General features: G+C 38.6%; 1 protein-coding gene across 7 annotated transcripts in view; it reads right to left on the reverse strand.

Annotated features, from left to right (window-relative positions):
• Positions 1-1892: 1892 nt before the first annotated feature.
• The window catches only part of LOC145469311 (uncharacterized), a 37137-nt gene continuing 26351 nt past the window's right edge, over positions 1893-12678 (reverse strand). For 5 of the 7 annotated variants that reach the window (XM_081452993.1, XM_081452990.1, XM_081452992.1 and 2 more), the window contains 4 exons: positions 7232-8977; positions 5796-5943; positions 4460-4720; positions 1893-3926 (listed from right to left, as the gene is read on the reverse strand). In XM_081452993.1, coding sequence (XP_081309119.1) covers positions 4468-4720; positions 5796-5943; positions 7232-8977 — 2147 coding nt within the window. In that variant the 3' untranslated portion in view covers positions 1893-3926; positions 4460-4467. The remainder of the gene's footprint in view (positions 3927-4459; positions 4721-5795; positions 5944-7231; positions 8978-12678) is intronic. The other 2 variants (XM_081452995.1, XM_081452994.1) reach the window with 2 other exon arrangements.

Here is a 12678-nt window from a genome sequence, read left to right on the forward strand (position 1 = left end):
AGAGTCTGTAGGCGTAACAGCATGTTCCTCAAATGTTTTTTGTTAAATTTTTTTTTTTTTTTTTTTTTAACGGGTATCTGGGTTAGACGGGAAGGCTTGCCTTACACCACTTACCTGCAAATAGTTTCGGTTTATTTTACTCAAAAGATTCTCGACAGTTATGACTCGTGTAACTGGTGAAGAACCCAGGTTGTTAAACTACTTCATGATAATAAAATTGCTTGAAAGACCATTTCAAAAGAATCGAAGCACGAAGAACAAGTTTTACAAAGATGTTACTAACCTTTTATTTATGAAATTATCAACTTGCAAAAGTCAGTATAAAATAAAATCTGGCGAGTTAAGTTGCACGAGAGGTTTAACAAGAGTTTTAATATAGGTGATAGCCTTTGCTTGATCCATGTCATTTACTTGAATTCACCACGCCATTTTGTTTGGGGCGATATTAGCTATTCATAGCCCCAAGTATTTGAAGGTGACAGAATTAATGGTAGAAATATACTGATGCATTACTTTTTCGTTCATAAAAAGCAATTTATGAAGTGTTTCGGCTCTCTGATAAAGGATTACTGGCAAATCTTTGCTGTCCTCAAGAAGCTAAACGGCTTCGTGACCAAATAATTTCAAGTGCATGCATGAAAGTCAATTGCTAACCGAAATTAAATCAGAGGAAAAATAGTTTAGAAAAATGTTCCTAGTTTTACGTGTACATTTTACACAAAGCTTTCTTAATCAAGTCAGAATTATTTTTCAGACTTGTATTTGGTTAAGAAATTTATGTTTGATCTAATTTTTAATCTGGTTTTGAGGTTAAGGCTAAAAATAATATGCCCTGTGATCAGAATGATAAAAAGAAGATCCAAGAAAACAGCTGTCTTCTTAAAATAAAACAAAAATCGTCGTTCACACGACGTTCGCATGGTAAATGGGCAATTCTGAGTGTTAATAAATATTTTTAAGTTTCTGGTTACTTTACTCTAGTTAACATCCATTTTTTTTTAGCATTTTAATAATTAATATTATAGCTAGCTGTAATGAATTATCTTCGACTTCCTTGCCACGGGATCTTTTATCTCCAGTATAAAAGCACAGCCTTGATAAATTAGAAATTCGAAAGTTTCTACTTGGTCATTCTGAAAAGCTAACAGCACCACTCGAAAGTACTGCTCAAAAGCTTTCATTTGAATGGTCACACACTCGGGTTTTATCCACAGACTTAAAAGTTAGAACCACCTTGTGCAGCATAATAAACAGTACCACATGAAAGTACTGCTCAATACGGCTTTCATTTGAATCGTCACACACTAAGGTTTCATCCACAGACTTAAAAGTTAGAACCACCTTGTACAACATAATAAACAGTACCACATGAAAGTACTGCTCAACACGGCTTTCATTTGAATGGTCACACACTAAGGTTTCATCCACAGACTTAAAAGTTAGAACCACCTTGTACAACATAATAAACAGTACCACATGAAAGTACTGCTCAATAGCTTTCATTTGAATGGTCACACACTAGGGTTTCATCCACAGACTTAAAAGTTAGAACCATCTTGTACACCGCAGGAATACAGGAAGTAATGTCCAAAGCTATTCCGAAAACTACAAACTACAACTAGGAAACAATTTTGGGAACTGATACTTTGTCCTTTAATACTTCAGTGTTGCTCTTGATCGATTTTTAGCAAAGTCTTAATGATCACGACCTCGCTCGTAAACAGGTAAATATAAATTTTGCATCATTTGACTTGCACGCGGCGTTTAAATTTCAGCAATGCCATAATTGGGATCTTCCAGCGTAAACCCTTCCCGTTTGTCACAGTTTTCAAGAATGTACAAGATATTAGAAAAGATTTTACGAGGAATATTTAAGAAAAAAAACTCTGTCTCGCTCGCTTTCAACACGTGTTTCATTCTACTTCAAAAGTGAACACCACGCACAAATTTTCCCACTTTTTTAACCCAACACTTCGTTTAGAACAAAATGAAATGTCGACATCATCCAGTCGACCGAATTTAATTTAATAAAACAGTTATTCTATCTACCCTTGTACTCTGCGCGGATTGGACAGCGGGTGTTGGAGGAGTAAAGAAGCCAAGGGATATTTACGAAGAGATTCCACAATTTTAATGAAAATTTTTCTTGATCGCCTAATAACAAGTTATATGAGATAACGTCCACAGGCAAATAACACGTGAACGCATGGCGGGCGACTGTTTACGAAAGAAATACTGAAACAGAAAAATAAAATCTTTATTTATCTTGCTTTATTACAATATAAGCCAAACATGAAAGAAGCCTGATGTGAAGTTGGGAGAACAGCATATTCTCAATGATCTTCCTAACCCTAACACGTGACCGAACCCGCGGTTTTTATTACAGCGGCTGCTAAGCAACGGCACGTTTTCTTATGATGACAAGGTGACGTGAGTCACGTGACAGCTTGAGACAGAGAGCTCGTGGAAGCTTTTGATTGGATGATGATAATTGACAGTGTTTGTGCAAGTCTGTTGACCGAAGATCAGAGATCAGCAGTTGTTCCCCCGATAGTCACAGGAAATAGTATTAAATTTCTACTGACTGAAAATTTCTTAAGTTGAAGCTTAAAGTGCGTTTGTATTCAGTTAGGCCTGTTAAAATTAAGGCGTGCAGTTTTCTGCTAATGAATTTCAAATTTTAATTTTTTTCAAGCAAACAGTCGTTGCACAACAACGAGAAATACAAAATAATTTCTATCTTCTTAATTTTGCCCGTTAAAATTATGATTTTCAAAGGCTCGTTTAATTTCGAAACCGTAAAAGGAAAATAAATAAACTCATTTGTTTGTATTACAATCAATTAGCAAAAACGCTATTCTCAATTTTACCCCTCCCAATTTTATTTTTGTGTTTTGGCCTTAATAATTATTCTCTGTTCTACTGTTGTAAATTCAAAAGTGATAGTTTTTTTAGATTCTTAAATTCAAACGTTCTGAACGCTACCCTCAAAAATTAATGGTCAAGAGCATCAACCTGATTGTCGTAGACCGTTATTATTAATTTAATTCTAAAGCAAATCATAAAGGTATAAATTTACAATTTCACGGAACACCAGAGTACTGGTTACAAATCAGTCCAGATATATGAAGTGTATTTCAAATTCCAAAGAGAATTAACAATGTCGGCTCAGTAAAAAACCTCCCACTGAAGGTAAACGTTTGCCCGATCAAAGAAGATACCTAAGTTCATGGTATTCTAATTTTTTTTAACTTCATCTTCCGTAACCCTCGTTCCTTTTGTTACTTAGGTGTTATCTCCATTCATTTGATTGTAATTTTTCTTGCAATAACAAGTTTGACCAATTAAGGTAGTGTACTCTGTGTAAATTTGCGATGACGTTGGAAGGAGAACTGTTCCGGATAAGAGAATTTAAGATTCCACCAGATAACTGTGACTGTCAATCTTTGAATGGCTTTGTCTATTTACTCCTTTTCTATCACATCTGCCATATTTTATTTAATTCCAGGAGTATTTTACTTATTTCTCATGCTCATTGATTAAAATTGTTTGCAAATACTTTTTCACCAGTTAAAAATTTTTAATCACTTATGGCCAGCGATAATTTCTATGAAAAATGAAATCATCCCGTTATATGAATGAATTTAAAAATGCCCAACATTGAATTCCATGTTAAACAGTCTCAAAAACCTTACAAAATGTCTGCGGATAAATATAACGTCTTTTGCCATCTTGTCCTGTATAGCGAGCCAACTCTAACATCAGCACGCTTGTGAGCATGAAACTGGTTGCCGACTGTTCCTTTGTTGATTTGAATCGAAGGGGAACATTTGGAAATTTCCAATCCGCGTCTGTAACAAAATACCATTGACTGCATGATTTCCCACGTGATCTGGAGTCGTTTTGTATCTGTAGCAAATTATTTTCTGAAAACAGAGGAAAAAAGACGCAAGCAATAAGTAAGAAAGAAACCATATGTGATCATCTCCTCATTATATTTCCCCAAAGTTGTGAAAAAATACAGCCAATCTAAATGATTTTTTTCTTTGTTTTCTTATCTGCCGTAGGAGATAAAGCGTAACTGGTTACCAAGTCCTGGTTTTTCCACCATAAACAAACACAAAAATTAAGCATTTGAAGCTTCTATCTTATGTAGATTAGATATATTTTGAGATATATCGATTCTAGCTAAGTGTAGTTTTAGCACATATCTGTTCTTATTGTAAGCACGGTTTGCTCCACAAATAGCGATTTTGGAAATGATGACTTTCCTTTTTGATCTAGGGATCATCATGGTTTTGAAGTAGGTCAAATTACGACAAGGACTATTAACTTAAACAAATACGTCTCCCTGTTCTCTCCCCTCCCTCCTTTTTATCTGCCCTCCCCACCCTTTCCCTTGCCTATTTCACCCTAACTCACAAACACTTCACAGCATTATTTTTCTGGTATCCCGTACCTTGTTAGTTAATCCCATTTTGGTGGTTTATATGTAATCTTCACACCCATTGGTTTCTTGGGCTTCTTTCCACCAGCGCCGCCGCCTCCACCAGCAGAAGACTGGCTCCTAGTTGGCTTGTGTGGGACGTCAGTGATTCGGGGGGCCGATGGGTCTATGAATGACGCAATATTTTCCACATCCTCGACGCTTGCTTCGCCGTTCTGCTTGCTGTGTGAATTAGGATAAGTTTTGTCTGGCACGAACTCCCCCTTTCTTTGCCTGAGAAATAAAAACGAAATGTTGAAAATTCGTTACATGAGCGCAACTTAAAGGCCATCTGCTACCTGCTTCAACACAAGACAGCTAGATTAAATAAACCTTTGGCCTTTTATGACGCCATTTCATCCCCAGTAATTGTCATACAAGACAAAAATGTTGGTAACGTTACTCTAAAGTTACACAAATACCAAAACTTTAAAACTGAAATATGTACGGTTAGTTTGCGAGTGGGTTACCCAAAAAACAAAGGGCTCGTCGGTTAACTCGTGAACTTATCACACGTGTTAGACATACGGTAAGCAGAACAAATAACACTCTTTTGTATGGAAGACGTAACTAAATGCCATACAGAAAGAAAATGAGGGATATCGATTGATAATTCAGTTCATATGTCTCTTTGAAGTATGCGCAAACAGCGCAACTATGGTGCAACGAATACGAAATTTACAGGAACCGAATTTGGTCAATTTTATGTTTGGGATATACTTGGCTCGATTATACTGAAAATTTCTAAAAAAATGTTTCAGATATGACCTTCTATCTTTCCTTTCAATAAAATGACATTTCTCTGACAATGAAAGGAAACTGTCACAACTAATGGGTGCCATAAGATAGGACACCTGATGTACTTTACATGACGAATGCTAGGAATCTTGGAAAACGTTTCTAAGCCAGCTTTGTTAAAGTTACTTGTAACGAAAGCCTTCTGCGTCATGTCTTTTTATAAAAAATAAACATATATTGTTAATTTACAGGGTTTCATTCACTTCTGTTGTATCATGTATAGTGGTGGACTAAATATCTTGGTTTGAGGTAGACTCGTTTTTTTTAAATAACTATAAATTTAATTTCGGTGCACTCGGCTCATCCTTCGCAAAATTTTTTTTGTGCGTGACTTGTCACGGTGATTTTCAAAATCCTCAAATATTTTCGTTAAATTTCAGACCAACACTTCTTTCAATTATATTGGTTATTTCTAATAGCTAAAGGGAAAGAGAGCAATCTCTTCATATTGCAAAGTCAGCCAAGATACGCGTTAACTCCTGGAAGACTCGTGTTAATTTCTTTCCCTTACCGGTAAAAGCGTGTTAGTATGAATACCAACAAAACGACAAGTAGTACCAGGCCCCCGATTGCTGCGCAAACGATGAGGATGAGGGTTGACTGGGAAACACCTTCCTTGTCATCTTCCTCACTTTGACTGGCCACAGCGATTGTGGGCACTGAAATTAGACAATATCAGACAAGGCTTTGAAATTGGGAGAATTGAAAGAAGCAAAATTACTAAACTGTTTCCACCAATTTGCCTCAGCGGATACCCACAATACTCAAATCGAGAAAAAAATATTCCAATTTGTTCAGGAGCGACCACGTTCAATTGTAAAACGACGTCATCTGGTGGAAATCTGGAGCCGAGAAATTACGGGATCTAGGATGAAAGACAAAATACGGACTGTTCTCGGGACATGAGATTATACTCCGAAAGTAATAACAGACTCCGAGCGATTTCCGAAGATGTCATGGTTCCGGTCTAGCACCAGGTGAACACGTATAAAAACTGAAAATGGCCGTCGCAGAACAAAACGCTCGTCAATAATCAGCAGGTGGTATTATGTTTTATTCGTCCTGTAAAGTGAAATGCTCTACTTTCCCGCCCCCTTTTTATAACTGGCCCTCGGGAAAGTCAGTTTAAGCCCGTAAGAACGAAGAAGTTATCACACAGTGTTAGTTTCAATCTCTAGTGGAAAACTTACATAAAGTCAGCATAAAGAACCACAAAATCGCCTGACCTATGTGCGAGGCCTGGTGAAAACAAGTTTTTGTTACTTCTGTTGGAACAGTGCAATGAACTGCGTGAGCACGAGAAACCTAAAGAGGTCAGGCAAGACAAGTAAGGAGAACTTTGTAAAGAGAAGTAAACTTTCAAAATAGAATATGTTTGAAAAGTAATATATCTGGTTATGAATCGAAGTAAAAAGAATGGGAATTGATGTTGCCTTTACTGTTTATTTTTGCTCATTCTGCGTCTTGTGAGAGGTGCGATGGCCTAATGCTTAGTGCGGTGGACATGGATCGGATTGAACAGTCCGTGTTCGAGCCCTGGCCGGGGGCATTGCATTGTGTTCTTGGAGAAGACAATTTAATACTCTCACAGCGCCCCTCTTCACCCAGGTGTACAAATGGGTACCGGCAAACTTAACACTGGGGGTAACCCCGCGGTGGACTAGCACCCCATCCAGGGGGCAGTAGATACTCCTAGTCGCTTCATGCGATAAGTACCGACTATATCGGCCTCTGGACTCGAACCTATACCTGCGTCTTGCAATCACAAGCCAAAAAGGTGAGGCCCCGATCGAGATGGTGTTGTAGAAATCAATATCGTGCATGCGCAGGTCACAACACTGCTCCTTTTAAAAAAAGCCTCGACTGAACGACGTTGTCTTAAAGAAATGATCAAAGCATCTTTTGCTATCACAAAAGTCTCGCTCCACTGTGTTACAAAAATCCTACCTTGAGGGGTGGACAAGGACGTCTGTTGGTTATCTCTTCCGGGAGAGGGATTAGGCACCAGTGTTGTGTTAAACGGCAAGCTTGTTGGTTCAGAAGGTTTCGACTGCGAAGCTGAGAACGAGTCAATGGTTATATTTAATCTATTCTCAAGCATGCGTTTCTTATCCCTGAGAATTTGAATCAAACCTTTGCCATCAAGTACTCGTGTTAGATTTGTTCCGTTGATAATGGACGTCGCAGTGACGTAAAATGTCGTTTCAACTCTATGTGGAAGTCCAGACTTGGAGGACATACTGTAAATTATCACATTGATACGAGAGATATTAGACTTAGAGGGGTTTATGTTAGGACGAAGTGCTTCCTTGTTAACGGATGAACTAAGAGTTTGCGGAATAAAAATATACGAATCTGATTCCCTTTTTGTCTTTACACTATTTGAAGAAGAATAGTCTTCTAACAAATCAGTTTCCGGCGAACGTTTCTTACGTAGACCCGTCGTTTCAGATGAATTTTCGCTGCTAAGGCAACGAGTCGAATTGGACTTGCATGAATCCAAGATTTCTTCTGCTATAACGCGAGATACATTCGATACTTTTTGATGAAATGTCTCGACGGTAATGTCTGCCATGGTCATTTTTACTCCTTGCTGAATGTTTGTGAGGTCGATAAGATCCTGACAACATGTCTTGCGCGCTTGGTTGCAGTTAAAACAAACGCATACCATATTGTTTACTTTACAAGTTAATGAAGGCCTCTCTTGCACAGTAACCGACGATGGCAACGATGGTTGCACTGAAGTAAAACGTATTATTGTTGCAAAAGAGCTTGCAGTAGTCGCTGTTGTAGCATGAATGTGATGTCTTAACGAGGCAGATTTAGAGTACGTTTTAAAAGCAGTACTTGTGAGAGAGGTTGGGCTTGTAAAAGATGATGAATCTCCAGGCACGGCAGTAATTATGGAAGATGAAGAGTCTTTTGTTATGGCCGCAGTAGTCGAGAGTGATGACGAGTCTTGCTGAACAGCGGAAGATGCAGAAGACTCTTGCGGTGCAGCAGAAGATGGAGTAATGCGGCGAGTTTGTATCACTTTTGAAGGCAGAGCACTGGAAACGCTTTGCACCTGTTTGGCAGTACCTGTAGAGTAATGCGATAAAAATGTTGATTTACTGCGAGCTATTCCGGGCGATAAATCATCTGTACTAAACATGTTACTCGCTACATGCAAATTGAGCGTCAATCTGTAAACCGAATCAGTGAATTTTTCATGAGAGGACGATATTGATTGAGCAAGCTCAGGTTCGCTTGTTAGCGAAAACCTCGCACTTTTGGACAGCGTAAAAGAACTCTGCAATAAAGCCGTTTGCGCGATAATGACCGGCAAAGACCCTGTAGGTGAAATATCGCTATAAGGTGATGCTGTTTGCGTGTTACTCATTTCTATGTTACCAAACGCACTGGTTATTTCGCTCGCCGTTCTTGAGTTTGTGTTGTCTTGCATGTAGCTTGACTTCACCGCCGTGCTTAGAATAGTCCCAATTGTAGATCTCTCCCTCGTGAATTGTGAGGTTTGCAGATTTTGAGCTGCGCCTCCTCCTCTCGTACTTTGTCGAGCGTTGCGGTTTTCACTTTGAAGTGGGTGCCACACTGTGTGACTGGATGGCGTTGCTTCCACGATTGGAGCGTTCGTTTTAAGGCTTGAGGAGCTTAAACCTTGTGTTGCTCGTATAGTTACCGGCTTGTGGTCTCCTGTATAGACGCCAAATTGAGAAAGAAATCTATCGTTAACAGAATTAATAGCTGTTTCCATGTTCGTTTGTTCTGGAGGCGAGAGCGGAAGAGTTTGTCCGTAGGCTACGCCAGCGAGATTTGGCGTCGAGGTCAAGAACACAGATTGCAGTGGCGAGAAAATGGTGGAAGAATTCTTCGTAGAAAACAAGCTGGAAGGTTCGCAAGTTGCGCAGTAGGTCATAGCAAAGAAGACAAAGGCCAACAGATGACACTTAAGCTCGATTTCCCACGCGGAAACAGTCTCCTTGCTAGATGCAGCTTTTAAGGACAACATATCAAACAAGCGAGTTGTCGACCGCGAGAACCTTAAACTCTCATTCTACACAACCGCTTGCAAAAACAAGGGCTATGTCTCGCCCAAATAACCGCACATTTCTCCCGCCGAGGACGATACAGTATCTTGGCTCCAGCACAAGATGACTGCCAATGCAATATCGAGTTATTAACCTTCTACTCTTGTTCAAACAGACAGAAAAGTAAACAATTCTGATTGACACAAGTAATTCTGGAAACAGGTGGCGCTAGCACCTAGGCCAATAACATGGCGCTCGATGGCCTAAGAGTTTCTCACTGATTATGATTATATGTTAAATTCGCTGTAATTTTCATATAGAACGACCAGTGGCTTTAAGAAATACAATTCGACTTTCTCTCAGCGTTTTCCTTGCTACCAATAAAAACTCTTAATTGTGATTGCAACAAAGATAATAGAATTTTATTACCAAACACGAAACCACACGGACAGGAAAACAGCGCAAATATACATACGAATATTTAAGATTTCAAAAACTAATGACTTACTCGTTTTATTAAATATTCAGTTTTTTCTTTTTGCCAAGCATGGAGGCGGGATACCTTTTTAAAAACCGAGAGGACGAATTTTCTATTATTACTGAATAAAAAGCTCTTTTGAAAACTAACAAATGCAATAATAAACTGGAAGATTCGACAGAAAAGATAAGCTTACCTCAATTCTTTTCGTCATTTAAATCCTTTTTAAAAATACATTTCACCTCGTTCATAGTGCTTTCGCTGTAATTAAAAACTATTTTCATAATATTAGCTTATTCAAATTTAGCTTGGACCATTATCCCATTACTTACAATGTAGAGAGCCAAATTGTCGACAATTTTATCGAAAATTACAGAAAAGCAATTTCGCTCTTGTTTTGCGCCTACACGAAAACACTACGGTTACGGTTTTTTGAATAAATTTTCAGAATGCATTTGTAAATATTTTGAACTTACATTTAATCTTTTTCGTTTATCGTGATATCAATACGAGTTTTCATGGCAAAATCTTCACAGAACGTTTTTCCGATTTTCTAGACTCGACGTGGTTTTCCTTCCAATAAAGTCTCGTTTATGACCGTTTAACATCGCCGCTTTGTTACAATTGAAATGGCGGTTATTAAAAGTTCCCTCTTTACTTGTTTGACCGAGCAACGTCGACGACAGCGAAGAAGCCTGGATCTAAAGAAGACCTGTGTGTTTATCAGTAGTAAGCTGAAGGCTCTTTTAAGAAGATCTTGTCTCTGTTATTTGAAGAAATTATAAGATTATAAGTCTTCACTTAAAGATAAAATCTCCGCTGCACATCAAAGAGAGGTAACTAGGGCATCTGAGCATGTAGAGAGTTCTAAAGACCATGAAAAAGATTTAATTTCATGGTTATCAACTTCAGCTTACAATGCAACCCACTTCACAAATAGTTTCTCTTAACCGAAGTCTTAGAAAGCGTCAAATTGCGTTACTTCTACGGTTTTCGTTGCATTTCTTATCGGTTTAAGGAAAACTAATAGTCAACAACAAATCCAACTTGAATTTAAAGAATCAAAATGCTAAAAGGAACCCTTATGTTAAACAATAAATTATTGTGCTTCAGAGAAAGCGTTTTCTAAAAAAAACAATACTTAAAGTCAAGACGCATTTTCAAACGGTCAGATAAAGTCATTGAAAACCAAAAAAAAGTGCTTGACGTGTTTTCATATAAAATCCCGCTCGACGTAGATTTTTCTTAAAATATTAAATAAAGCGGGAATTTGCGAAAGATTTGCAAACAAGATTAGTAAACCAAAGTTTAACTTTAAAATAGAAGAATTAGAGTTTAATAAGACAAAAAGGTTCTTTATCATGTTTTTAATGAATTTTACGTCGGTGAATTAAGACACAAGCCACACGCAGCCATTATTTTCTCTTCTGATGAAAAATCAAGTGGACCACAGTAAAACTGCTTTTGTTGCCTGATTTAATTCATTCTACTTTTTTGATTGTTTATGATGGTTCCCAACGTTTGTTAGAACACTACGCGTTGTGAAAACTGAAAATAGGACCTGTATTTGAGATATTTTGCTCTTTTACAATGACACTCGTTGAAACCTCATATTCGATTTTAACTGCGCGTGTACGTAGGTACTTGCGGAGTACGCGCGCACGGGCACTACCTAATTTCTATTGTTATCGATCGTTGTTGCAGTGACCCTCAACAGCACAGATGAGAGCCAAATTATCTCATTGATAGCTCTTCGTAGCAAAATTCAAGGACGGAAATTATGACTCACGTTTTTACTTTGCTTGCTTTGCTTTAGTGTTAGTGTAGTCCTGACTGTATCCTGTGTTTTTGTTGTTGTTTGTTTCGCCGATTTAGCGCTAAGTGTGATCGTTCTAAAGCCGATTAACGCAAGCGTGCGATTAGTCAATCCCGATTTGACTGCCGCTTAGAAGGGTTTAAACTACTGCTGTTTTTGAGGGACAATTTAAGATCAGGCAAAGCTAAGGAAAAATGAAGGACGAATTGGTCCTTCTCAGTCTGGATTAGCTTAGTCCTTCTTTAAGCACATGAATCGGAGCCTGAGTCTGCATCAGTCGCAGATTTTTTGCAATAGATTGAGCGTGTTTGTAACCACAGAAAAAGACGATTAAGACGAGAAGAAGAGGAGGAGGAAGAAGAAGAAGAAGAAGACAGAGAAGGAAAAGACAAAAACGAAGTTGAAGACGAAAATGAAGAACAAGAACAAGAACGTAAAAAAAAAAACAAGAAGAAAAAAAAGCAAGAAAGTTACAAGATACTTGACCCGCAAGACCAAGTCAAACTGACCAAGATCCTGAAGACAAAGTCCAAGAACTGAACCAAGTCTAAGACCAAGACCAAGAACAAGACCAGCAAAATCAAGAGCTGCGAGATAAGGACGAAGACCTACAAGACAAGGACGAGGTCCTGCCAGACCAAGGAAAGCAAAACCAAGACAAGACAAGGACGAAGATCTGCAAGACCAAGAAATGAAATACTCAGACCTACAAAACCAAGCCCAGGACCAAGACCAAGACCTGCAAGACAAGGACGAGGACCTGCCACACCAAGAAAAGCCAGGCCAAAACCTGCAAGAGCTATGCCAAGACCTGCAAGACAAGGACGAAGATCTGCAAGACCCAGAAATACATGGCCAATACCTACAACACCAAGACCAAGACTTGCAAGACAAAGACGATCGAAACCAGGACAAAAACCAGGAACACGCTGGACTACTGGGAATGATTTTCCGATTCACGAGAAACTGAAAAGCTAACACAGTTGGCAGAATTAATTGCAGGCCTCCGGCTGTGTCAGCGTGTCACTGTAGAAGTAAGTGCACAGTTGAGAAGCAAAAGCAGCTACAGCGA

Source organism: Orbicella franksi, chromosome 15 (genome assembly GCF_964199315.1).
Source record: "Orbicella franksi chromosome 15, jaOrbFran1.1, whole genome shotgun sequence".
Classification (NCBI taxonomy): domain Eukaryota; kingdom Metazoa; phylum Cnidaria; class Anthozoa; order Scleractinia; family Merulinidae; genus Orbicella; species Orbicella franksi.